Source organism: Brachyistius frenatus, unplaced genomic scaffold, assembly GCF_029030835.1.
Source record: "Brachyistius frenatus isolate BFR_SWC_R1_liver_20210118 unplaced genomic scaffold, ASM2903083v1 Contig_224, whole genome shotgun sequence".
Lineage (NCBI taxonomy): Eukaryota > Metazoa > Chordata > Actinopteri > Embiotocidae > Brachyistius > Brachyistius frenatus.
The window spans coordinates 387,501-414,915 of NW_027210823.1; the positions used below are offsets into that span (position 1 = coordinate 387,501).

General features: G+C 40.8%; 1 protein-coding gene across 9 annotated transcripts in view; it reads left to right on the forward strand.

The window, feature by feature from the left end:
• The window catches only part of LOC138633511 (serine/threonine-protein kinase BRSK2-like), a 97,810-nt gene that overhangs the window by 40,642 nt on the left and 29,753 nt on the right, over positions 1-27,415 (forward strand). For all 9 annotated transcript variants that reach the window (XM_069719768.1, XM_069719773.1, XM_069719771.1 and 6 more), the window contains exons 2-3: positions 19,307-19,401; positions 27,103-27,188. In XM_069719768.1, the coding sequence (XP_069575869.1) occupies positions 19,307-19,401; positions 27,103-27,188 (181 nt within the window). The remainder of the gene's footprint in view (positions 1-19,306; positions 19,402-27,102; positions 27,189-27,415) is intronic.

The window sequence follows — 27,415 nt, forward strand, 5'->3', positions numbered from 1 at the left end:
ATCAGAGGGCAGCAGCTGGCAAATGAGCAGCAGGCTCATATTTGGGTCACAGCAGCAGGACGCCAGCTCAGCGAAGTGATCCACCGAGCGGCTTGTGGAGATGCTGACTGAGTGAAACAGCCCACTGGGAGGAGGACGGAGGGAGTGGCTGCGACGTCGGGAGGGTGTGGTCGACGTGGTGGAGTTTGTTTTTATAAATATTTGAAGTGTCAGTTTGTTAACTGTCAGTCAGACGTGTTGCGCGAACTATCAAAGAGGAAATAAAAAACATAGAAAGGTTCTGCTCAGTGTCAATAAGACTCATCACAGGTCGGTCACATTGAAGTTTGACTCCGTCCGAGTCACTTTTTGTGAAAACAAAATATAAAAGTTCAGGTAAAATGTTATAACCGAGGTTTAAATGACAGATCTGAAGAATCAGCATGTTTTTTTTTTCTCCATTTTTCTCTGCATAGAAACATCCTTGTTGTTTATGCTTATCTGTCCAAACCCATATAGATTGCTGAACTCACAGTGACCTTGATATTTGACCCCCAAAATCTAATCAGTGTATTCTTGAGTCCAAGTGAATGTTTGTCCCAAATTTGAAGAGATTCCCTCGAGGCGTTCTTAAGATATTGTGAAAATATAAGATTTATTGACTGTATTTGATGAGAGAAGTTGAATGGGAGTCTATGGAGCCGGAGGCTTTTTGGAGCCGACCTCTAGTGGCACTCGCTTGTATTGCAGCTGAAGACACTTCTGGATCAGAATCATTTTACAGACCTGAAGCTACGAACTCTTTTAGAAACAGTCTGTGTGTTTAGCTCAAATAATCACAATCAGGCGATGACATCATCTGGAATAATGTCAGACGTGACTTTTAGGAAAATGTGTTCATATTCAAGCAACTTTTATTTGAATTTTCTTGGTGGTGGAGAAATGAATAATTCCCTCCGGGAAACATTTCTCCTGACGATGAAGGTGATAATGAAAGTGTGTGTCGACCAATGAGACGCTGCAGCTCCCGTTAACATGAATAGAGCCGCTGTGTGTGTGTGTGTGTGTGTGTGTGTGTGTGTGTGTGTGTGTGTGTGTGTGTGTGTGTGTGTGTGTGTGTGTGTGTGTGTGTGTGTGTGTGTTTTCCATGGAGGTGGAGGTCGCCCGTGTGTCGCTGCTAAATTAGTACTTCCTGCGTTGGTGAGAAAGACGTCAGGCCTCATTAGCAGCGTCGGTCTGACAGGCGAGTCGAGTCGGAGCCGTGTCGGAAATTAATTTGCAGAGGAAACATGGATCTGTGTGTGTGTGTGTGTGTGTGTGTGTGTGTGTGTGTGTGTGTGTGTGTGTGTGTGTGTGTGTGTGTGTGTGTGTGTGTGTGTGTGTGTGTGTGTGTGTGTGTGTGTGTGTGTGTGTGTGTGTATGAGCCGGTCTCTCTGGAGGAGGTGACGTTGCATCCCGGACTAATTATGAATCTGGAAGAGGAGCTGCTGAAGGTTCTGCTGCAGGGCTGAATGTTTCTGAATGTTTCTGGATGTTTCTGAATGTTTCTGGATGTTTCTAAATGTTTCTGGATGTTTCCGAATGTTTCTAAATGTTTCTGGATGTTTCTAAATGTTTCTGGATGTTTCTAAATGTTTCTGGATGTTTCTGAATGTTTCTGGATGTTTCTAAATGTTTCTGAATGTTTCGGAATATTTCTGGATGTTTCTGAATGTTTCTGGATGTTTATAAATGTTTCTGAATGTTTCTGGCTGTTTCTAAATGTTTCTGAATGTTTCTAAATTTTTCTGGATGTTTCTAAATGTTTCTGGATGTTTCTGGATGTTTCTAAATGTTTCTGGATGTTTCTGGGTGTTTCTGAATGTTTCTGGATGTTTCTGAATGTTTCTGAATGTTTCTGAATGTTTCTGGATGTTTCTAAATTTTACTGAATATTTCCGGATGTTTCTGGATATTTCTGAATGTTTCTGGATGTTTCTGAATGTTTCTGGATATTTCTAAATGTTTCTGGATGTTTCTGAATGTTTCTGGATATTTCTAAATGTTTCTGGTTGTTTCTGGATGTTTCCTGAATGTTTCTGAATGAATGTTTCCTGAATGTTTCTAAATGTTTCTGGATGTTTCTGAATGTTTCTGGATGTTTATAAATGTTTATAAATGTTACTGAATGTTTCTGAATGTTTCTGGATGTTTCTAAATGTTTCTGAATGTTTCTGGCTGTTTCTAAATGTTTTTGAATGTTTCTAAATGTTTTTGGATGTTTCTGGATGTTTCTAAATGTTTCTGGATGTTTCTGGATGTTTCTGAATGTTTCTGGATGTTTCTAAATGTTTCTGAATGTTTCTGAATGTTTCTAAATGTTTCTGAATGTTTCTGGATGTTTCTAAATGTTTCTGGATGTTTCTAAATGTTTCTGGTTGTTTCTGGATGTTTCTAAATGTTTCTGAATGTTTCTAAATGTTTCTGAATGTTCCCTGAATGTTTCTGAATGTTCCCTGAATGTTTCTAAATGTTTCTGGATGTTTCTGGATGTTTCTAAATGTTTCTGGATGTTTCTGAATGTTTCTGGATGTTTCTGAATGTTTCTGGATTTTTCTAAATGTTTCCGAAGGTTTCTGGATGTTTCTGAATGTTTTTGCGTGTTTCTAAATGTTTCTGGATGTTTCTAAATGTTTCTGAATGTTTCTAAATGTTTCTGGATGTTTCTGAATGTTTCTTGATGTTTCTAAATGTTTCTGCATGTTTCTGAATGTTTCTGGATGTTTCTAAATGTTTCTGAATGTTTTTGGATGTTTCTAAATGTTTCTGAATGTTTCTGGCTGTTTCTGAATGTTTCTGAATGTTTCTAAATGTTTCTGGATGTTTCTAAATGTTTCTGGATGTTTCTGGATGTTTCTAAATGTTTCTGGATGTTTCTGGATGTTTCTGGATGTTTCTAAATGTTTGTGGATGTTTCTGAATGTTTCTGGATGTTTCTGGATGTTTCTGGATGTTTCTAAATGTTTCTGAATGTTTATGAATATTTCTGGATGTTTCTGAATGTTTCTGGATGTTTCTGAATGTTTCTGAATGTTTCTGGATGTTTCTGAATGTTTCTGAATGTTTCTGAATGTTTCTGGATGTTTCTAAATTTTACTGAATATTTCCGGATGTTTCTGGATATTTCTGAATGTTTCTGGATGTCTATAAATATTTCTAAATGTTTCTGGATGTTTCTGAATGTTTCTGGATATTTCTAAATGTTTCTGGTTGTTTCTGGATGTTTCCTGAATGTTTCTGAATGTTTCCTGAATGTTTCTGAATGAATGTTTCCTGAATGTTTCTAAATGTTTCTGGATGTTTCTGAATGTTTCTGGATGTTTATAAATATTTCTGAATGTTTCTGGATGTTTCTGAATGTTTCTGGATATTTCTAAATGTTTCTGGATGTTTCTGAATGTTTCTGGATATTTCTAAATGTTTCTGGTTTTTTCTGGATGTTTCCTGAATGTTTCCTGAATGTTTCTGAATGAATGTTTCCTGAATGTTTCTAAATGTTTCTGGATGTTTCTGAATGTTTCTGGATGTTTATAAATGTTTCTGGATGTTTATAAATGTTACTGAATGTTTCTGGATGTTTCTGGGTGTTTCTGAATGTTTCTGGATGTTTCTGAATGTTTCTGAATGTTTCAGGATGTTTCTAAATGTTTCTGAATGTTTCTGGCTGTTTCTAAATGTTTCTGAATGTTTCTAAATGTTTCTGGATGTTTCTGGATGTTTCTAAATGTTTCTGAATGTTTCTGGATGTTTCTGGATGTTTCTGAATGTTTCTGGATGTTTCTAAATGTTTCTGAATGTTTCTAAATGTTTCTGAATGTTTCGGGATGTTTCTAAATGTTTCTGAATGTTTCTGGATGTTTCTGGATGTTTCTGAATGTTTCTGGATGTTTCTAAATGTTTCTGAATGTTTCTAAATGTTTCTGAATGTTCCCTGAATGTTTCTGAATGTTCCCTGAATGTTTCTAAATGTTTCTGGATGTTTCTGGATGTTTCTAAATGTTTCTGGATGTTTCTGAATGTTTCTGGATGTTTCTGAATGTTTCTGGATTTTTCTAAATGTTTCCGAAGGTTTCTGGATGTTTCTGAATGTTTCTGAATGTTTCTGAATGTTTTTGCGTGTTTCTAAATGTTTCTGGATGTTTCTAAATGTTTCTGAATGTTTCTAAATGTTTCTGGATGTTTCTGAATGTTTCTTGATGTTTCTGAATGTTTCTGCATGTTTCTGGATGTTTCTAAATGTTTCTGAATGTTTTTGGATGTTTCTGAATGTTTCTGGCTGTTTCTGAATGTTTCTGAATGTTTCTAAATGTTTCTGGATGTTTCTGGATGTTTCTGGGTGTTTCTAAATGTTTGTGGATGTTTCTGAATGTTTCTGGATGTTTCTGAATGTTTCTGGATGTTTCTGAATGTTTCTGGATGTTTCTAAATGTTTCTAAATGTTTCTGGATGTTTCTGGATGTTTCTAAATGTTTCTGGATGTTTCTGGGTGTTTCTGAATGTTTCTGGAATGTTTCTGAATGTTTCTGGATGTTTCTGAATATTTCTGGATGTTTCTGGATGTTTCTGAATGTTTCTGGATGTTTCTGGATGTTTCTAAATATTTCTAAATGTTTCTGGATGTTTCTGAATGTTTCTGGTTTCTAAATGTTTCTGAATGTTTCTAAATGTTTCTGGAATGTTTCTAAATGTTTCTGGATGTTTCTGGATGTTTCTGAATGTTTCTGGATGTTTCTAAATGTTTCTGGATGTTTCTGAAAATGTTTCTGCATGTTTCTGGATGTTTCTAAATGTTTCTGAATGTTTCTAAATGTTTCTGAATGTTTCTAAATGTTTCTGAATGTTTCTGAATGTTTCTAAATGTTTCTGGATGTTTCTGGATGTTTCTGGATGTTTCTAAATGTTTGTGAATGTTTCTGAATGTTTCTGGATGTTTCTAAATTTTACTGAATATTTCTGAATGTTTCTGGATATTTCTGAATGTTTCTGGATGTCTATAAATATTTCTAAATGTTTCTGGATGTTTCTGAATGTTTCTGGATATTTCTAAATGTTTCTGGTTGTTTCTGGATGTTTCCTGAATGTTTCTGAATGTTTCCTGAATGTTTCTGAATGAATGTTTCCTGAATGTTTCTAAATGTTTCTGGATGTTTCTGAATGTTTCTGGATGTTTATAAATGTTTCTGGATGTTTATAAATGTTACTGAATGTTTCTGGCTGTTTCTAAATGTTTCTGAATGTTTCTAAATTTTTCTGGATGTTTCTAAATTTTACTGAATATTTCCAGATGTTTCTGGATATTTCTGAATGTTTCTGGATGTTTCTGGATGTCTATAAATATTTCTGAATGTTTCTGGAAGTTTCTGGATGTTTCTAAATGTTTCTGGATGTTTCTGAATGTTTCTGGATATTTCTAAATGTTTCTGGATGTTTCTGAATGTTTCTGGATATTTCTAAATGTTTCTGGTTGTTTCTGGATGTTTCCTGAATGTTTCTGAATGTTTCCTGAATGTTTCTGAATGAATGTTTCCTGAATGTTTCTAAATGTTTCTGGATGTTTCTGAATGTTTCTGGATGTTTATAAATGTTTCTGGATGTTTATAAATGTTACTGAATGTTTCTGGATGTTTCTGGGTGTTTCTGAATGTTTCTGGATGTTTCTGAATGTTTCTGAATGTTTCAGGATGTTTCTAAATGTTTCTGAATGTTTCTGGCTGTTTCTAAATGTTTCTGAATGTTTCTAAATGTTTCTGGATGTTTCTGGATGTTTCTAAATGTTTCTGAATGTTTCTGGATGTTTCTGGATGTTTCTGAATGTTTCTGGATGTTTCTAAATGTTTCTGAATGTTTCTAAATGTTTCTGAATGTTTCGGGATGTTTCTAAATGTTTCTGAATGTTTCTGGATGTTTCTAAATGTTTCTGGTTGTTTCTGGATGTTTCTGAATGTTTCTGGATGTTTCTAAATGTTTCTGGATGTTTCTAAATGTTTCTGAATGTTTCTAAATGTTTCTGGATGTTTCTGAATGTTTCTGAATGTTTCTGAATGTTTCTAAATGTTTCTAAATGTTTCTGGATGTTTCTAAATGTTTCTGGATGTTTCTGAATGTTTCTGGATGTTTCTGAATGTTTCTGGATGTTTCTAAATGTTTCTAAATGTTTCTGGATGTTTCTGAATGTTTCTGAATGTTTCTGAATGTTTCTGGATGTTTCTAAATGTTTCTAAATGTTTCTGGATGTTTCTGAATGTTTCTGAATGTTTCTGAATGTTTCTAAATGTTTCTAAATGTTTCTGGATGTTTCTAAATGTTTCTGAATGTTTCTAAAATGTTTCTGAATGTTTCTGGATGTTTCTGATAAATGTTTCTAAATGTTTCTGGATGTTTCTAAATGTTTCTGAATGTTTCTGGATGTTTCTGAATGTTTCTGGATGTTTCTGGATGTTTCTGAATGTTTCTAAATGTTTCTGGATGTTTCTGAATGTTTCTGGATGTTTCTGGATGTTTCTGAATGTTTCTGGATGTTTCTGGATGTTTCTAAATGTTTCTGAATGTTTCTGAATATTTCTGGATGTTTCTGAATGTTTCTGGATGTTTCTGAATGTTTCTGGATGTTTATAAATGTTTCTGAATGTTTCTGGCTGTTTCTAAATGTTTCTGAATGTTTCTAAATTTTTCTGGATGTTTCTAAATGTTTCTGGATGTTTCTGGATGTTTCTAAATGTTTCTGGATGTTTCTGGGTGTTTCTGAATGTTTCTGGATGTTTCTGAATGTTTCTGAATGTTTCTGGATGTTTCTAAATTTTACTGAATATTTCCGGATGTTTCTGGATATTTCTGAATGTTTCTGGATGTTTCTGGATGTCTATAAATATTTCTAAATGTTTCTGGATGTTTCTGAATGTTTCTGGATATTTCTAAATGTTTCTGGTTGTTTCTGGATGTTTCCTGAATGTTTCTGAATGTTTCCTGAATGTTTCTGAATGAATGTTTCCTGAATGTTTCTAAATGTTTCTGGATGTTTCTGAATGTTTCTGGATGTTTATAAATGTTTCTGGATGTTTATAAATGTTACTGAATGTTTCTGGATGTTTCTGGGTGTTTCTGAATGTTTCTGGATGTTTCTGGATGTTTCTGAATGTTTCTGAATGTTTCTAAATGTTTCTGAATGTTTCTGGCTGTTTCTAAATGTTTCTGAATGTTTCTAAATGTTTCTGGATGTTTCTGGATGTTTCTAAATGTTTCTGAATGTTTCTGGATGTTTCTGGATGTTTCTGAATGTTTCTGGATGTTTCTAAATGTTTCTGAATGTTTCTGAATGATTCTAAATGTTTCTGAATGTTTCTGGATGTTTCTAAATGTTTCTGAATGTTTCTGGATGTTTCTAAATGTTTCGGGTTGATTCTGGATGTTTCTAAATGTTTCTGAATGTTCCCTGAATGTTTCTGAATGTTCCCTGAATGTTTCTAAATGTTTCTGGATGTTTCTAAATGTTTCTGGATGTTTCTGAATGTTTCTGGATGTTTCTGAATGTTTCTGGATTTTTCTAAATGTTTCCGAAGGTTTCTGGATGTTTCTGAATGTTTCTGAATGTTTCTGAATGTTTCTGAATGTTTTGGTGTTTCTAAATGTTTCTGGATGTTTCTAAATGTTTCTGAATGTTTCTAAATGTTTCTGGATGTTTCTGAATGTTTCTTGATGTTTCTAAATGTTTCTGCATGTTTCTGCATGTTTCTGGATGTTTCTAAATGTTTCTGAATGTTTTTGGATGTTTCTAAATGTTATTGAATATTTCTGAATGTTTGTGAATGTTTCTGGATGTTCCTTAATATTTCTGGATGTTTCTAAATGTTTCTGGATTTTTCTAAATGTTTCTGAATATTTCTGGATGTTTCTAAATGTTTCCCGATGTTTCCCGATGTTTCTAAATGTTTCTGAATGTTCCTAAATGTTTATGGATGTTTCTGAATGAATCTGGATGTTTCTGAATGTTACGGAATATTTCTGGATGTATCTGGATGTTTCTGAATGTTTCTGGATGTTTCTGGATGTTTTTAAAAGTTTCTGGATGTTTCTGAATGTTTCTAAATGTTTCTGTATGTTTCTAAATGTTTCCCGATGTTTCCCGATGTTTCTAAATGTTTCTGAATGTTCCTAAAAGTTTATGGATGTTTCTGAATGTTTCTGGATGTTTCTAAATGTTACGGAATATTTCTGGATGTATCTGGATGTTTCTGAATGTTTCTGGATGTTTCTGGATGTTTCTAAATGTTTCCCGATGTTTCTAAATGTTTCTGAATGTTTCTGGATGTTTCTGGATGTTTCTGAATGTTTCTAAATGTTTCTGAATGTTTCTGGATGTTTTTGAATGTTTCTGGATGTTTCTAAATGTTTCTGGATGTTTCTGAATGTTTCTGGATGTTTCTGAATGTTTCTGGGTGTTTCTGAATGTTTCTGGATGTTTCTAAATGTTTCTAAATGTTTCTAAATGTTTCTGGATGTTTCTAAATGTTTCTGGATGTTTCGAAATGGTTCTGGATGTTTCTGAATGTATCCTGAATGTTTCTGAATGTTTCCTGAATGTTTCTAAATGTTTCTGAATGTTTCTGAATGTTTCTGGATGTTTCTAAAAGTTTCTGAATGTTTCTGGATGTTTCTGAATGTTTCTGGATGTTCCTAAATGTTTCTGGATGTTTCTATAAATGTTTCTGGATGTTTCTGAATGTTTCTGGATGTTTCTAAATGTTTCTGGATGTTTCTAATTGTTTCTGAATGTTTCTGGATGTTTCTAAATTTTACTGAATATTTCTGGATGTTTCTGGATATTTCTGAATGTTTCTGGATGTCTATAAATATTACTGAATGTTTCTGGAAGTTTCTGGATGTTTCTGAAAGTTTCTGGATATTTCTGAATGTTTCTGGTTGTTTCTGGATGTTTCTAAATGTTTCTGAATGTTTCTAAATGTTTCTAAATGTTTCCCGATGTTTCTAAATGTTTCTGAATGTTTCTGGATGTTTCTGAATGTTTCTAAATGTTTCTGAATGTTTCTGGATGTTTCTGAATGTTTCTGGATGTTTCTAAATGTTTCTGAATGTTTCTAAATGTTTCTGGATGTTTCTGAATATTTCTGGATGTTTCTGAATGCTTCTGGGTGTTTCTGAATGTTTCTGGATGTTTCTGAATGTTTCTGGATGTTCCTAAATGTTTCTGAATGTTTCTGAATGTTTCTGGATGTTTCTAAATGTTACGGAATATTTCTGGATGTATCTGGATGTTTCTGAATGTTTCTGGATGTTTCTGGATGTTTTTAAAAGTTTCTGGATGTTTCTGAATGTTTCTAAATGTTTCTGGATGTTTCTAAATGTTTCCGGATGTTTCTGGATGTTTCTAAATGTTTCTGAATGTTTCTAAATGTTTCTAAATGTTTCTGAATGTTTCTAAATGTTTCTGGATGTTTCTGGATGTTTCTGGATGTTTCTAGATGTTTCTGAATGTTTCTGGATGTTTCAGGATTTTTCTGGATGTTTCAGGATGTTTCTGGATGTTTCAGGATGTTTCTGGATGTTTCAGGATGTTTCTGGATGTTTCTAGATGTTTCAGGATGTTTCTGTATGTTTCTAGATGTTTCTGGATGTTTCTAGATGTTTCTGGATGTTTCTAGATGTTTCTGGATGTTTCTGGATGTTTCAGGATGTTTCTGGATGTTTCTAGATGTTTCTGGATGTTTCTGGATGTTTTTAAAAGTTTCTGGATGTTTCTGAATGTTTCTAAATGTTTCTGGATGTTTCTAAATGTTTCCCGATGTTTCCCGATGTTTCTAAATGTTTCTGAATGTTTCTAAATGTTTCTAAATGTTTCTGAATGTTCCTAAATGTTTATGGATGTTTCTGAATGTTTCTGGATGTTTCTAAATGTTACGGAATATTTCTGGATGTATCTGGATGTTTCTGAATGTTTCTGGATGTTTCTGGATGTTTCTGGATGTTTCTGGATGTTTCTGGATGTTTCTGGATCTTTTTAAAAGTTTCTGGATGTTTCTGAATGTTTCTAAATGTTTCTGGATGTTTCTAAATGTTTCCCGATGTTTCTAAATGTTTCTGAATGTTTCTGGATGTTTCTGGATGTTTCTGAATGTTTCTAAATGTTTCTGAATGTTTCTGGATGTTTTTGAATGTTTCTGGATGTTTCTAAATGTTTCTGGATGTTTCTGAATGTTTCTGGATGTTTCTGAATGTTTCTGGGTGTTTCTGAATGTTTCTGAATGTTTCTGAATGTTTCTAAATGTTTCTAAATGTTTCTAAATGTTTCTGGATGTTTCTAAATGTTTCTGGATGTTTCTAAATGTTTCTGGATGTTTCTGAATGTTTCTGCATGTTTCTAAATGTTTCTGAATGTTTCCTGAATGTTTCTGAATGTTCCCTGAATGTTTCTGAACGTTTCCTGAATGTTTCTGAACGTTTCCTGAATGTTTCTGAATGTTTCCTGAATGTTATTGCATGTTAGTGAGATTTTCTGACACAAATCCAGACTTGATGCTGAATCCTTCGGAGACATTTTCAGGGTCGAGAACTCAATCTGTCTTGAAACTGAAATGAGTGTTTTTCGGTGGATTTGTATCTCTTAGATTTATATTCCGATGACAAACACAAACATTCTGTAAAACAGGAGCAGCAGGGTGTTAAAAACATCTTAACGATCCAGATGAGGAGTTGTGCAGGACAGGAAGTCCACCTGTTGGTCTGAGAATCAGCAGCTTAGCATTTATACAGAATTTAAGATTCATCGGATCAAATTATCAAACTAATTTAAATTCTTCAGAACGATGGCAAAGCGAGTTTATTTGTATTTGAACAAGGCAGTTCAAAGTTTTTACATAAAAACATGAAAAGCAAGAAAACATCAAGCAAAAGAAAAACTTTTTTTAAAACAATTTGTGATTAAAATATTAAAATAAAATAAACCAAAAGGAGCTAAAGCAGGTTCAAAGTTGAAGTTGAAAGTCATCATGTTTGATTTAAAGTTTAATTGTTTGTCAGCTGTGATTCAGAGGATGAAACCTTCAGCTTGTTCCAGTGTCGCTCTTCGTCGTGTTGACTCTTCCTCAGGAACATCAGTGGTTCTGGTCTCGTTGGATCGGAGTGTGTTGCGTCACCGGACCGGGATTCGGTCCTCTCGGCATCAGCTGTATCATCAGAAGAGCGTCTCCTCCTCCTCCTCATCTGCTTTCTTCTCCTGTCATCATGCAGCTGAACGACAACGTGGAGCTTCTTCTTCTCTTCCTCCTCCTCTTCACCCCCCCCTCTCTCTCCAGTGGGTTAATTACTGTATGTTGCTGCTTCCCCCTCAATCCTCAGTTACATAAAACCAAACTCATTAAAGTGAGGAGCTGGAAGTTTGGCCGTTCTCTTGTCATGAAAAGATTTCCTTGTGATGGCAGCGAAGCAGACCAGCGGCCATTAAAGTGGCCTGAGAGCTGTCGGGAAAACTTTACAGATGATGAAGATTCCGAGTGGAGAGCAGGAGGAGGAAGAAGAACAATCAGGCTGATCTGCACCGCCAAAATAAGAGCCTTTAGGGTTCCAGTTTATTAGATCCGGATCAAACTCTTTGGACACGTCGCGAAGCTCCAATGAACAAATGGGAAGGAACTGAAAACAAGTCAGGAAAAGTAACAACGACGCAAGATGAGAAAATAAAGCTGCGTCTTTAATAAAGGAAACCGACGCCAGCTGTCAGTTAATCGTCAGTCTGCAGCCTCCTGACCGGTGAATCTGTCGCTGCTGATGACAAATATGGAAAACCCTGCTATGGAAAAAGTCTCCTCATACAAACAGCACAAAATATTCTGCTAACTAAAAACATCCGTGAGAAAAGCCCAAAATCTTCCAGCGGGATCAAAATAAAGTAATAAATGTGAAACTAGTGAGGAGAGACTCGTGGTTCTGTAACATGAATATTCTGGTGAACGTCCTCCGGCAGCTTCATCTGTCTGCACGTTTCATCTTCCTTCTTTCTGTAAACGGCTTCTGATTGGTCCGTTTTGTGTTTGTTTGTTTACTTATTGTTGACAGACAGAATTAAAACAGCTGCTGAGTTTGAGTCATTAAAAACATTCCTCCTCCTGTTTATTGTGTAACTATTTGGCATGTGTCAGTTGGAGGATGTGAGGAGGACGGATGTCTCGTCCTGATTGACAGACAGGAGCTGCTGATGCTCTGAGGAGGAACCGGTCGAAAACAGCCGGAATCCTTTTTGCTTCCTTTTAGCTCTGGTTTTGGACGCTGGGAAACATCTGTTTTCTTTAGCTGTTAACTTTGTCTGTTCGGTGCTGCGTGTGAAAACATCTGCTGTAGAAGATGCGGATTGATCGATTGTTCGTCACTACAGCTCACAGTCAGGTGATCTGTTGCTGAGGTAGAAATATTGATCACAGCTGCTTCAGGTGAAGTTCTGATGACAGGAAGCTCCGACTGCATCGGTTGTTTCTCTGCGCTGAAGGACGTCATCGCTCTATTTAAAGGCTGCGCTGTCCAGAGGTTCACGTCCCTCGACCCCCTGCTGAGAACACCTGTCACGGTTCGATAGGGCAACGTGTTCGAGTGGGTTTAATGAGAAGGAAGGCGGAAGTGACCAATCAGCTGATAGTCAGCTGATCATCAGATGTGAGGGTCCTAAATAAAGAAAGGTCTCCACCGAGTTGCACTTTCATCTGCACATTTCTTTGCACTTTCAGCATAAAAAAGTGGAAATGCCAGAAATTACAAAATTTTAAATCTGCCATTATCAGAAAAATGCAGAATTTAGTTTAAGCTTCCATTTTAATAAAGAGATGAAAAACAAGAAAACATCCGATCTGTTTGGAAACTGCATTAAAAAGGTCTAAAAATGAATCCAAAACCTGCAGTTCCTCAAGCCGCCACTCGAGGCTCCAGCAGTGAGTCGGGCCCCACAAACCACCAACAAAAACTGAAAGCACAAATATACGTTTACATCCTGGTACTAAAACAGTTTTTGGTCTTTGTAGAACTCACTGTATTAAAGTTCTGCAGAATTAAGGGGCGGGGCTGTTTTGATTGACAGGTGGATCTGTCACCAGAGAGATTTGGGAGTTTGTATGCCATAAATTAGAGCTCAGCCTCACAACTCTACAGTGGTGTGTGTGTGTGTGTGTGTGTGTGTGTGTGTGTGTGTGTGTGTGTGTGTGTGTGTGTGTGTGTGTGTGTGTGTGTGTGTGTGTGTGTGTGTGTGTGTGTGTGTGTGTGTGTGTGTGTTGGTCTTGACCTCTCTGTGGGGAACTAACTCGTCCACAGCGGGCTGTTCAAGCTTCTCTCTCCTCTGTGAGCTGATCCTCTGCAGCACAAACTGAAGCCGACGGTTCGGAGTCCGCTGACAATATTCAGGCAGCAATATTGATTATATTAATCTCAGCCTGAGTCTGGAGCAAGTGGCAATCATCAGTGATGTCATCAACCATCAGTGATGTCATCAGTGATGTCATCGTTGGTTTGTGAACGTTATGAATCCTCCAGTTCAGATTCTGTCCGTCACCATCTTTGCTAGTTCGGAGCGGTTTGGAGCAGGAAGTGACCATATTTGGACGAGCTGGGGGAGGAGCCAGAGGTAGATCTGACCGATCTGATCTGAAACCTGACGATACTACGTCCCGCCCACCGATAGCTGTAACCTGACTGCACCACAGGCCTGTCAATCAAACAGACACGCCCCCAAAAACAGGTCTTCTTGAATCTTCTTTTCTAATGAATGAGGGATTATTTTCAGATGGACCTCCAGAAAACTAAGAAGAAGGAGTGACTTTAGCTAACAACACCGAGATAACTGATGGACACATTTTATTCACTTTGGATTTGATGAGAGAAGTTGAATGGGAGTCTATGGAGCCGGAGGCTTTTTGGAGCCGACCTCTAGTGGCACTCGCTGGTATTGCAGCTGAAGACACTTCTGGATCAGAACCATTTTACAGACCTAAAGCTACGAACTCTTTCAGAAACAGTCTGTGATGAAGCTCCAAAAACACTAGATCCTAAATTTCCCATAATGCCTCTCGCTCGCATCCCTTCCTGCCTGGTGAACTCCACTCATGCCAAACCTCACACTCTCAGTTTGTATTTTCTTTAATAAAAAAAGATTGTCACCAAGTCTACGTCGAGATAATGTCATCAGGGTCACAGAGGGCCTCATATACAGCTGTTGTAGACCTGTTCTCCTGGAGATCAATAAACGAATCAGAGCAGCAACATGAAGTCGATCAACAGAAAATCAATCAGTTCCTTTGATTATTTTCAGGTTTCCAGCTGCTTAAACGCAAAGATTGGTTGTTTTTCACCTGAGGATCTCTCCTCCTCTCCTACTCTCCTCCTCTCCTACTCTCCTCCTCTCCTCCTCTCCTCCTCCTCCTTTTCTCCTCTCCTCCTCCTCCTCTCCTCTCCTCTCCTCTCCTCTCCTCTCCTCTCCTCTCCTCTCCTCCTCCTCTCCTCTCCTTCTCCTCTCTCCTCTCCTCTCCTCTCCTCTCCTCTCCTCTCCTCTCCTCTCCTCTCCTCTGTCTCCTCCTGTCTTCGTCTCCTCCTCTCCCCTCTCGAGGCCTGACCTGCTTCCTCGTCTTCCTTGTCTTCATTCTCCCCCTCACTCTCCATGAGAAAAGAGGAGGGGGGGTAAAAAGGAGGAGCTGGTTTTATTAATTACCTCATTAATGGAGAGAGGGGAGCTGTGGAGGAGGAGGGAAATCACATTTTGTGTATTCAATGGGATTCAGATCACTGAGGGGATGGGGGTGGGGGTGGGGGGGTAACCTTGACACAGATATCCTCAGATTAACTGGATGTGTGTTTATTCAAACGCACAAACAGAATGAATTTATAGCAGCGAGAGGCTGATCATCTGTTGCCAGGTAGATTTGTGTTCCGTCAGCTAACTTGGCGCTCCTCATGCTCTCTGCTGATTGGACGGCTGATCCTGCTCACAAAATGCTGATTTAAACAAAACAGGTAAGCACTTCTCGTGTCGTGTGTGTGTGTGTGTGTGTGTGTGTGTGTGTGTGTGTGTGTGTGTGTGTGTGTGTGTGTGTGTGTGTGTGTGTGTGTGTGTGTGTGTGTGTGTGTGTGTGTGTGTGTGTGTGTTAAAACAAATGTTGTTCTCTGCTGTCAGTCTCATCTGTCTTCAGCTGCATTGATGCAGAGAATTATTGACAGTGACTTCATTCATGTTTAACTCTTTATTGAAGTGAAACTTTAACAGATTTGTGGCCATAAATGAGTTTGGATGTTCAACGGATAATATAATTTTTACTGTCAAGACTTCAGTCTGAATTTTTTTGTCATCATCTTGCTGTTTTGGAACTTTTTTTTTGAACTGACGCATGTGAGAGGACAAACATAGGACTGTTTTTCAACTCCTGCAAACCAAAAATAATAGTTTGAATATTTATATAATGTTTATTTGAGTTGAAGCTAAGTGATTTCAAGAAGAGTTTATGTGTTGTAAATATTATGGCTCACTGAGGTTGATGAGATTTAATCCTGAGTATCACTGCAAATTGTGTAATACACCCGTCTGTCCACCAGAGGGACGCGTTTCGGTGTGCGGAAAAAAACATGTGGAAACCGAGATGAAAAAAAACTTCACCTCCCAAACTCGACCTCCAACCTCTCAGCTGGAAGTTCATCAATGAATCCTTTGTACATTTCTACCTCCATCACGTGACCTGCTTCTGTTTACATACTTTTTTTAGCGTGTAGACGACGCTCGGCACGCGACGAATAAACAACTGCAAAATACAACATAATTAACAGCAAATATTCAGAATCAAAACCACTCGTGCCGGCAGTGATGTGAATGTGTGACAGTTGTAACACAGTTCAGAGGTTTTTCTATCCAACACGAGGATCCCTGTTAACGTTTGTTTTTATTGGTAAAGAGAAAATGAAGCGGCAGATGGATGAGCCGTCGTTCTCCGCCGCTAACACGACTGATAAGTTCATTAAAGTTCGCCGTCGGCCGTCTCTGCGTCATCGAGCCGCTGCGTTCAGGCACACTGCTGATTTTGCCATTAATGCCGTGATATTAGCACCTTCCAGCTGGCTGTGCTAATTCATTCAATCTGCTCAGGGAACTGTTGTGGTCACTACTTCAACATAATGATCAGCTGCTGTTCCAATCAGACGACAAGAGAACCGAACACACGGCTTCATTCGGTGAGGAGAGAAATATCTCCTTTAATTTACAGTCAGTAATAACAAAAAGGTTCAACAGAGAAACACCTGGATGACTTGATGATGATGATGATGATGATGATGAAGGAGTTCAGAACCAGTCTCAGTCTGGAGGGTATTGATCCAACTCAGCAGAGAGTAGCAAACTGATGGAGGGAAGAGAAGCCATTGAAACCGTTGTTGAGTCCGTCGTGGTTCCACCAGTCGCTCGGTGGTTATATTTTCCTGCTGAATGGTTTTCTTTGTTTTTGATTCTTGTTTGTTGGTTTTTGTTGCTCTGAGTTGGCCTGACAGTCGTTGGAGTTACTTTGCAAGTCAAAGAGTTGGTGAATACACTTCTACACATCTTGAAATGTTGAATCCATGTTCATCTTCTATCTCTTTTATTGTTTTGTCTGTCAGATGCACAAACCAAAGTCAAAACCAAGAATGCACATTGAGAACTTTCCTGGACTGATTTTTTTTTTTTTTTTTTTAATTAGACCATAACGAGACAAAAAGAGGAAAAGTGGAAGTTTCTTCATGTGAAAATGTCAGATTATTACTTAAGGGCCTTGATGGGGGCTCCGTAATGATTGTAATACCCGGGGAGAACAGTGGAAAATGTCAAACACAGTGCTTTTCCATATTTTTCGTGCTGCACGGGACCAAAAAGATGTCGCTGAAACTCTTCAGGTGTCAGAGGAGTAATTATGAGAGAAAGAAAAAAACAGCGCAGAAGATTATGAGAGCAGAGATGTGTTTTTGAGTGGTGATAAGTCCTCGCTGTGGCCCTCGGTGGACCCACGGAGCTGCAACGGACACTTCATATAGCTTCTCTTAGCTCAGAGGGACAGCAGGTGGAAACATGACTGCAGTAATATTACTCTTTGGGAGTATTTCAGCAGAGCATCAGTGGTGCAATATACAGAAATCATTAAGCACTAATATTCCCATCGGTGTCTTTTCTTTTCGGCTGTTCCGTCACACTCTTGTGAACGTGATATCTTAAAATTGCATCGAGGTAGACTCCTTGAATTTGCCACAAACGTTCACTTGATCCCAAAGGTGAAGTGGTTAGATTTTGGAGGTCAAAGGTCACAGTAACCTCATGTGCATCCCATTCTTGTGAACGCAATTCCATAGTTGGGGAATATCTAGATTTGAAAGCATCGTCTGTTGTCATGGCAACAACTTTGTGTTCTATCAGAATCTGTTGTATTGGGCAAATACCCTTCAAAGTCCTCACTACAGATATGATATGAGTCTGGACAGACGTGGAGGGAGACGGATGGAGGAGGGAAACTACCACGACTCTTGTTTCTATGTTGTACGTCAGTAACCAGGTGACAGTCGACTTTCTCCAGCGAGCTGATTTCTGTTTTCTGTCATCGTGGTAGGGAATCATAGAAACCTCTAGAAACCTGAGAGAAACGCCTCCTCGGTCCCTCTCATAACTTCCAGGGTTGAATGTGTCGAGAGCAGCCGTCCTCCGCTCTGAGCGATGGGAGGTGGTCGTAGCCATCCTCGAGCCTCTTTGACAGCAAGATCAATAAAACTTGGCGAATGTCGCCCAGGAAGCCATTTGGGTTCTAACTGGTGACATAAAAGAGCCCCCAGGCAGCCATAGCGGTCCAAACACCCCCGCTGCTCACGGCGCTGCCCGCTTCCTCAGGAGCCCCTGCTGGGAAATCACCTTTCAACAAGGCACCCGCTCATCTTGTGTGAAATATATATCCATCGCGAGGCAATGAAGAGGTGCGTATGCACGGTGGCATTTCCAGCGCCTTCGGTCTGCAGACCTCCAGCGCAGTGAAACGCTCTCCCTGGTGTCGCTTTGATCCAGACGAATGGAGGCGTCGTGGCCGTAATACGATGAAGGCGTCGCATGTTGACATTTGTGCGACGACGTTAGACAAAGCGAGTTCTCTGGGGGACGCGCTGAAAAAGACACCCGGGAGACGCAGGATTTCATTTTCATCCGTCAACTCAGACGATAGTTCAGAGACTAACCAGCTGTTTACTGTGTTCACATCAGCATCACTAATCACCGCTGCTCTGCCTCCTTCATCACCATGACAACCAACAGGAAGCCATACACGGAAATACTTTAGAGACTAAAGGTCTTTAAAGTATTTTCATTTATTTTGATGTTTATAGGACAGGACGTGCCAACAGTTATAATCAGAGCTTTTATTTTGGCGTGCAGCTGCTGATGTTTCCATAAATGGTGCTGACCTTCAGGTCAAAACTACAATTAAAGATATAAAGTCAGAAGGGAGCTGGTATTGAATGTTCTTTAACCCACTCCTCCCTGTGACTCCAGAAAGTCTCAGATGAGGACACTTCCTGTCTTTATGCTAAGCTAACTATCTCACTGTTGTAACTTTTTTATTTCACTTTATTAATCCCCGAGGGGAAATGTCTTCACTACAGCAGGGGGGCTCTCAGGGGGGAGCTGCTGCAGCAGGCTGCCACTAGCGCGGCGCCAGGTAACCTGACCTGAGGTGCATGTTTTTGGATGATGGGAGGAAGCCGGAGAACCCGGAGAGAACCCACGCAAGCACAGGGAGAACATGCAAACTCTGCACAGAAAGGCCCAGGACCGGATTCGAACCCGGAACCTTTTTGCTGTGAGGCGACAGTGCTAACCACTGCACCACTGTGCCCCCCCCCCTTAACTTAATATAACTTCATGATATCAGAGGGTGTCTGAGTGTATTTCTCTGTTGAATCTTCCTTTGAAACATTTCTTCATCAAATTATTCAACTATTAAATGCTGGAAAATATTTGAAATAAAAAGAAATGTGAAATCATCTCCACGAGTGTCCTGTTGCAGAAAAAGACCTTTTCAGTGTTTCCAAGGTAAAACAAACATCGAGCTTCATCCCTGTCGTCCGTCTCACGTTAAACAACTCTGACGTGTTGGAAGTGAATAACATGTGAAGTGGATGAATCCTTTCTCTGCCCCAGAGGATGATGGGTAGCCTTGAACGTGAAGCCTTTAATTCTTCTTCTGATTCCTCGTCCTGCCGTGACAACCTGTCAAACACGTTTTCTTGACGTTGTCCAACGTTTGTGTTGCAGGTCTGGTGAAGCTCGGCATCCACTGCGTCACGTGTCAGAAAGTTGCCATAAAGATTGTGAACAGAGAAAAGCTCAGCGAGTCGGTTCTCATGAAGGTAAGAGTTTTATATTATGTTTGTATGTGTCCACTTGTGTTTAACTTGGATGCTAATGATGGAGGATCTGCTAATTGCTAACGTCTAGTTTGACTTTTTCTTTGTTTGTATTTTCTCCTGAGATAAATTGTCTTGTTTTTAAGGAGGTTCTTGACATACAAAGTTCTTTAAGATGGCAAGAGGTTTATTTTTTGTATTTATTTACAAATAATTGCATGAAAAGAGCAAAAAAACCAAGTATGAACTCATGGTGAGTCTATGGAGACGGCCCCTAGTGGTCCTCGGTGGTATTATAGATGGAGTCTGTGGAGACGGCCCCTAGTGGTCCTCGGTGGTACTACAGATGGAGTCTGTGGAGACGGCCCCTAGTGGTCCTCTGCGGTACTACAGATGGAGTCTATGGAGACAGCCCCTAGTGGTCCTCGGTGGTACTACAGATGGAGTCTGTGGAGACGGCCCCCTAGTGGTCCTCAGCGGTACTACAGATGGAGTCTATGGAGACAGCCCCTAGTGGTCCTCTGTGGTACTACAGATGGAGTCTATGGAGACAGCCCCTAGTGGTCCTCGGTGGTACTACAGATGGAGTCTATGGAGACAGCCTCTAGTGGTCCTCAGCGGTACTACAGATGGAGTCTATGGAGACAGCCCCTAGTGGTCCTCGGTGGTACTACAGATGGAGTCTATGGAGACAGCCCCTAGTGGTTCTTAGTGGTATTACACCTTAAGGCTCTTCTGCATTGCCGTTTCTTGTCAGTCCATCTCCTGATATGTTCTCATCTCCCTCTGCTTCATGTTGCTTTCAATTTAAACTCATTGGTTTCTTCTCAACATGTAAATCTTTTAAAAACCTTTTCACGATGCTCCTAAAAATAAATCTGCTCTCCGGAGTTGCCATCAGATGTTTCTGAAGTTCGGAGAGAATCTGTCTGGGACTATTCTGAGCACTGGATTAATCCACATTAGTTGCTCTGGTGAGTATTTGGGGCAGCAGGACAGTGAAGTGTTGGACTGAGTCATGATAAACTGGTGTGTGTGTTCATGCTAATGAAGGAGTAACAGCGTCGGGTGTTTTTGGTTTTTAAATGGTCATATTTATCATTTCTGTCTTTGTGTAGTTGTTTGGTATATTTTTCCTCTTGCATCATTTTCCAGATTATTTCCAGTATTATATTTCATAGCAGAAAACATGCCAGAGATGTTTCTTTCAGTCATATAGAAATAGAAATAGACCACGCCGTACAGAACAAGTGTTTGTCACTCATTATTATTATTATTATTATTATTATTATGATTATTCTCATCACACCACTTCCCTCCTACACTATGAACAAACAGCTGAATCCGGCTGCATGGGTCACATGCTGGCGTACGAGCAGCTCCATTCATCAGCCAGACGTGGAGTGTGTTCAACCCTTCGTCTTCCTTTTTCATCATCACAGGTCGTTTCTGACTTTAGACTGGAAAATATTAAAGAGTTAAACTGGTCTCTAGTTGTGTTTGTCATCTCGGTTTAAATAGAAGCCAAAACAATGAGCTCAAAGAGGATAAAATGCTCCTGAAGTGGCTGCAGAGTTGGTGATGAGAAATGCTTGGAAGAATTTACAAAGTCTGTTTCTGATACGACTTCACAACAGGAAATCACCCTTTCAAAGTAAAACCCCAAATTTGGTCTTTGATAACATGTCAAAAAAAAAACTCTAGACACACACACACACACACACACACACACACACACACACACACACACACACTGAGAACACTTTAGTGTCAGAACATGTCTGTGTATAATTATCAGTTTTACATCAGGTAACTGTCACAAAAAGACGTTTTTGACAAGACAGTGTTGACTGTGTTTCTTGGTTGTTTGTATATAATATATATAGATATATACTGTACTGTATATACTGTATATACTGTACTGTATATACTATGCATTTTAAATTTTATATTTTATATATTTTACTGCTATTTTATTGCTTTCTATTATTCTATTATTATCTATTGCTTCTGTTTGTTGCTGTAGCAAAAAAAATTCCCCTCGGGGATTAATAAAGTAACTACCTAACCTAACCTACCTAACCTAACCTAACCTAACCTAACCTAACCTAACCTAAACCTAAGACAGGCTCAATAGAGCAAACTTCACACCTACACAGAGGTGTGTGTGTGTGTGTGTGTGTGTGTGTGTGTGTGTGTGTGTGTGTGTGTGTGTGTGTGTGTGTGTGTGTGTGTGTGTGTGTGTGTGTGTGTGTGTGTGTGTGTGTGTGTTCTTGTTGCCAGCAGCTAATTGGTCGTTAACACGGATGTCGCAGCGAGCCGAGGAGAGCGTTCGCTCTTCGAGTGTGGTAACGTTGCCACAACAACTTAAATGTCATCTTCAAGGCTGTGAAAGATATCGGACGCGTGTCTAGGTCAGAGCTCGTCACTGATTGGTCATTGCATCCATCTGACCGGCTCTTATTTTCATCGTTTGTGTTAGTTTCCACCAGTAAGAACATCAGGGTCAGAGGTCAATAATCACCAGCAGTCACACCGATTCTAAACAAGCACAGAAACATCAGATTCTTAACGCACTGTGGAGAAGCCCGTTGCCATGGCGCCACAGTTCAGGTGGTTTGTGTTCTCTGGGTTTCAAAAGACGCAGCAACAGACAGGAAACTAAAACAAAGTGACAAAGAGGGAAGAAGAAGAGCTCACAGACTAAATACAGCAGGGAGGGAAGGACAACGAGGGACAGGTGGAACTAATCAGGGGGCGGGGCCAACAATCATACAAAGGACAGGAAGTGAAACAAAGACAGATAACAAGAGGTGAGTCATTTCCAAATCAAACAGGAAGCACCAAACCCAGACTGACCTGAAGACTACGAAGCAGAAAAGTCTGAACCAGAACAGAACCGCAGAAGGTCCCGGTGGAACTCGGTGTTGACAGTCTGACTCTGGGGGACCAATTCACGGTGACACAAAGAAAACCCACCTGGTGTCTCCTGACCTGACGCCTTCTTCGGTCTGGGACGGTGAAGCTCCGCCCCTCTTGAAACGTGATGTCATCAGAACACCTCGCCCGGCTCGTCGCTTCATCGCCGGAGACTTTCTGAAGACTTTCAAGAGTCTCTGTTGACCGTTTACAGTTTGACATCCTGATTCTGAAGTGGAAATCACTGCATGGGCTCAGGAACACTTGGCAGTGGTGAACTCAGTGATGATGTTGATCAAGAGACGACACTGAATACTTCCTGATGGAGGTTGTTGGTCCTCCTGCTCCGTGCTGCGTTCAGGAACACTCTCAACTTCCTCCTCCTATTCCCACATTGCTGATCAGACTGATTATGTTATTTGCAGTCGTATTAACTTTTTTAGGCATTTGTCCGTAAGGTCGTCGTGACAACACAAACACACCGTGGTATCGTGACCATCCATCTCCATCAGATCGTCTCGTATCAGAGCGTTGTGCTTCGATGTGAGGAGACGGAGGCAGCTGCTCCTCCTCTGTGTGCCATTGGGGGGAGGGGGGAGTGGTGAAAGGGGGGGGGATTGCCCCGGCAGCTTCCTCTAATCTTTCCCGCCTAGCTTTTTATTTTAGAAAGAAGCCGTTGTCATGGCAACAGGCAGCTATTGGCCCGAGTTATTGCGTTCTTGCACAATGAAGTCTGACGAGCCCCTAAAAATATACAGAGAGGAAAACTGCCCCCCCGACAGCCCGCTGAATACACACTGCCTGATTCAGACACCATTTCAGAGACCCCATTCTGTCCCCATTCTGTTTGACAATTTCAGACATGCTGCCGGTTCCCTCTTCTTCTCCTCCTCCTTCTTCTCCTCCTCCTTCTTCTCCTCCTTGTTCTTCTCCTTCTTCTCTTTCTCCTTCTTGTTGTCCTTCTTCTTCTTCTTCTCCCTCTTCTTCTCCTTCTCCTTCTTCTTCTTCTTCTTCTTCTTCTTCTTCTTCTTCTTCTTCTTCTTCTTCTTCTTCTTCTTCTTCTTCTTCTTCTTTCTTCTTCAATATGTTTTCTTCCCCTCCTCCTCCTCTCCTCCTCCTCCTCTTCCTCCCCGTGTTCAGGGGCTCAGAGCTCCTGACTCATGCTCCTCCTCCTCTCCTCTTAATGAATGATGAGGATTGACTCGGGGTTCCAAATATCTGTTTAATTGAAACACGATGCGACGCTGAGGAGACGAGGACCCGTCAATCAGAACATCCCCTCGGTGATCAAACTGCCATCTGTTGCCGTGACATCTGGAAGGAGAGGAGCACCCGGACGCCTCCACTGTCCAATCACAGTCAAACCGCCGCTGTCGACTGAGCTGACAGGAGGAGACGCAACATCCTGGTATTTTATGAAGGAACACAAATCCATTCAGAGGAAGGATGAGGAGACAAGGTCTGATGAGACAGACAGATGAAACAAGAGAGGAGACAACAGGACAGAAAGGAAAGGAAAGGAAAGGAAAGGAAAGGAAAGGAAAGGAAAGGAAAGGAAAGGAAAGGAAAGGAAAGGAAAGGAAAGGAAAGGAAAGGAAAGGAGTAGAAGGTAGGAGACGTCTTGCTTCATTCCCCAGCAGGGAGCGTCTCCCGCCCTGCCGCCGGGGCTGCTGGGTAACAAAAAAACGGGCGCTACTGGTTACCCAGCATGCAGCTGGTGGTGAGCAGCGAGTCATCACTATCAGACAGAAGACATTAAGGACAGTCACACACCGGTCAGTGATGAATCATGGCTGAAGGACAGATGCTGTCTTCAGCGGTGGATTGCAATCAGCTTCCTTTCACTCAGTCTGTCGCCGCGCTGTCACTCAAACTCACGAACACGTCTGAAGAAGGAGCTGAAGGTCCACCAGATCAGAGGAACGCTGAACTTTACCTTTTTACAAAGGAACCCTTCTTTCAAACTTTCCACACCTTGAATCTGATGTGTTCCTGAATGATGATTTTGTTCATTCAAATTTTTGGAAAATGCTCTTTAGAGGCGGAGAGTGAAACCCAGCTTGTTTTCTGCTGCTACAATTTACAGATGTTCCCTAAACGCCTCACATGCTATCAGTAGATGCTAGCTAGCCGGCTGTACAAGAGTTACTGCAGAGTCTCACACAGACTGTTTCTAAAAGAGTTCGTAGCTTCAGGTCTGTAAAATGGTTCCGATCCAGAAGTGTCTTCAGCTGCAGTACCAGCGAGTGCCACTAGAGGTCGGCTCCAAAAAGCCTCCGGCTCCATAGACTCCCATTCAACTTCTCTCATCAAATCCAAAGTGAATAAAATGTGTCCATCAGTTATCTCGGTGTTGTTAGCTAAAGTCACTCCTTCTTATTAGTTTTCTGGAGGTCCATCTGAAAATAATCCCTCATTCATTAGAAAAGAAGATTCAAGAAGACCTGTTTTTGGGGGCGTTTGATTGGAGGGTCAACGGGTCAAGCGGATTGATTTGATTGGTTCAGTCCAATCACAAAGCAACACGTATCATCCTACCCCTTCTGGAAATGTTTAGGCGGTTTGACCTTCAGGCCACCGTAGTTCAGAATAGTGGACAGACTCTTTGAATGGACAGTAAATCTAACGAGGAACAGCAGCACCTACAGAAACATCTGGAACTGCTGGTGTGATGTCATCACGCAGCTGAAAGCGACGAGCTGTGACGTTGTTCCCTGTTCACGATATAAGAAGACAGAAGTGATCGATGACGAACACGAACACTCTGACTGGTCCAACGCAGGAATATATTCTTCAGCACTAATTACATTATATTAATGTATAAATCACATGTGAGTTAATTCAATCTAAAGCTCAGACTTCCTCGTCTGTTGCAGTCGGCGTCACGCGTGACCGAACTCCATAAAGCTTACGTGTTAATGCCGTTTTAATGACGGCCAACAAAGCTGGAAACATTTCTGCTAATTCGTCTCAACACAGAGGATGAGCCCGAGATAATGGAGGTGAGGTGGAGAGGGGAGGAGGGCGGCGGGGGGGGGGGGGCATCATCCCCCCCCCCTCCTCTAGCCGTCTCTGCAAGCCTACACACTTTATTACTGCTCATTAAAAAAAACATATGGATCATAATTGAGTCTAATAAATGTCAGACGACGACCGTGTTTACCGTGTACACAAGTTTAATTAGCCTCCGCTACGCTAGCTGGGAGACTAGAGGGTTCACCTGCAGGTGGGAGGGACCAAACACAGGTGACCAATCAGAGTCAGTGATGTCACCATGGACCTGAAACTGGAGCAGAGAAAGTGGACGCTGGAGGATGTGTTGACGAAGGGGCGGGGAAAGAGTGTGTGTGTGTGTGTGTGTGTGTGTGTGTGTGTGTGTGTGTGTGTGTGTGTGTGTGTGTGTGTGTGTGTGTGTGTGTGTGTGTGTGTGTGTGTGTGTGTGTGAGAGTGAGTGTGTGTGTGTGTGTGTGTGTGTGTGTGTGTGTGTGTGTGTGTGTGTGTGTGTGTGTGTGTGTGTGTGTGTGTGTGTGTGAGTGACTGTGTGTGTGTGTGTGTGTGTGTGTGTGTGTGTGTGTGTGTGTGTGTGTGTGTGTGTGTGTGTGTGTGTGTGTGTGTGTGTGTGTGTGTGTGTGTGTGTGTGTGTGTGTGTGTGTGTGTGTGTGTGTGTGTGTGTGTGTGTGTGTGTGTGTGTGTGTGTGTGTGTGTGTGTGTGTGTGTGTGTGTGTGAGTGTGTGTGTGTGTGTGTGTGTGTGTGTGTGTGTGTGTGTGTGTGTGTGTGTGTGTGTGTGTGTGTGTGTGTGTGTGTGTGTGTGTGTGTGTGTGTGTGTGTGTGTGTGTGTGTGTGTGTGTGTGTGTGTGTGTGTGTGTGTGTGTGTGTGTGTGTGTGTGTGTGTGTGTGTGTGTGTGTGTGTGTGTGTGTGTGTGTGTGTGTGTGTGTGTGTGTGTGTGTGTGTGTGTGTGTGTGTGTGTGTGTGTGTGTGTGTGTGTGTGTGTGTGTGTGTGTGTGTGTGTGTGTGTGTGTGTGTGTGTGTGTGTGTGTGTGTGTGTGTGTGTGTGTGTGTGTGTGTGTGTGTGTGTGTGTGTGTGTGTGTGTGTGTGTGTGTGTGTGTGTGTGTGTGTGTGTGTGTGTGTGTGTGTGTGTGTGTGTGTGTGTGTGTGTGTGTGTGTGTGTGTGTGTGTGTGTGTGTGTGTGTGTGTGTGTGTGTGTGTGTGTGTGTGTGTGTGTGTGTGTGTGTGTGTGTGTGTGTGTGTGTGTGTGTGTGTGTGTGTGTGTGTGTGTGTGTGTGTGTGTGTGTGTGTGTGTGTGTGTGTGTGTGTGTGTGTGTGTGTGTGTGTGTGTGTGTGTGTGTGTGTGTGTGTGTGTGTGTGTGTGTGTGTGTGTGTGTGTGTGTGTGTGTGTGTGTGTGTGTGTGTGTGTGTGTGTGTGTGTGTGTGTGTGTGTGTGTGTGTGTGTGTGTGTGTGTGTGTGTGTGTGTGTGTGTGTGTGTGTGTGTGTGTGTGTGTGTGTGTGTGTGTGTGTGTGTGTGTGTGTGTGTGTGTGTGTGTGTGTGTGTGTGTGTGTGTGTGTGTGTGTGTGTGTGTGTGTGTGTGTGTGTGTGTGTGTGTGTGTGTGTGTGTGTGTGTGTGTGTGTGTGTGTGTGTGTGTGTGTGTGTGTGTGTGTGTGTGTGTGTGTGTGTGTGTGTGTGTGTGTGTGTGTGTGTGTGTGTGTGTGTGTGTGTGTGTGTGTGTGAGAGTGAGTGTGTGTGTGTGGTCTCTGACTGACGGTGTTTCCTTGTTTCCTGCAGGTGGAGCGGGAGATCGCCATCCTGAAACTCATCGAACATCCTCACGTTTTAAAGCTGCATGACGTCTATGAAAACAAGAAATACCTGTAAGTCCATTTATCCTGTTGAAGTCTGCTGTTATTAGAATAAACTTGATTTAGATTTGGGAAGCGTTTCCACCTTCTGTGTCCTGTTGATGTTTCTTTGAGGATTCTTGCAGCTTCCAGTCAGTCAAACAGTGACGACGTGAAGATGGAAACCAGAAACCAACCTTTCATTGAAGCCTGCGATGTTTCTGCGTCTCTGTAATCTGCCCGCTGAGACCGCAGCTTCC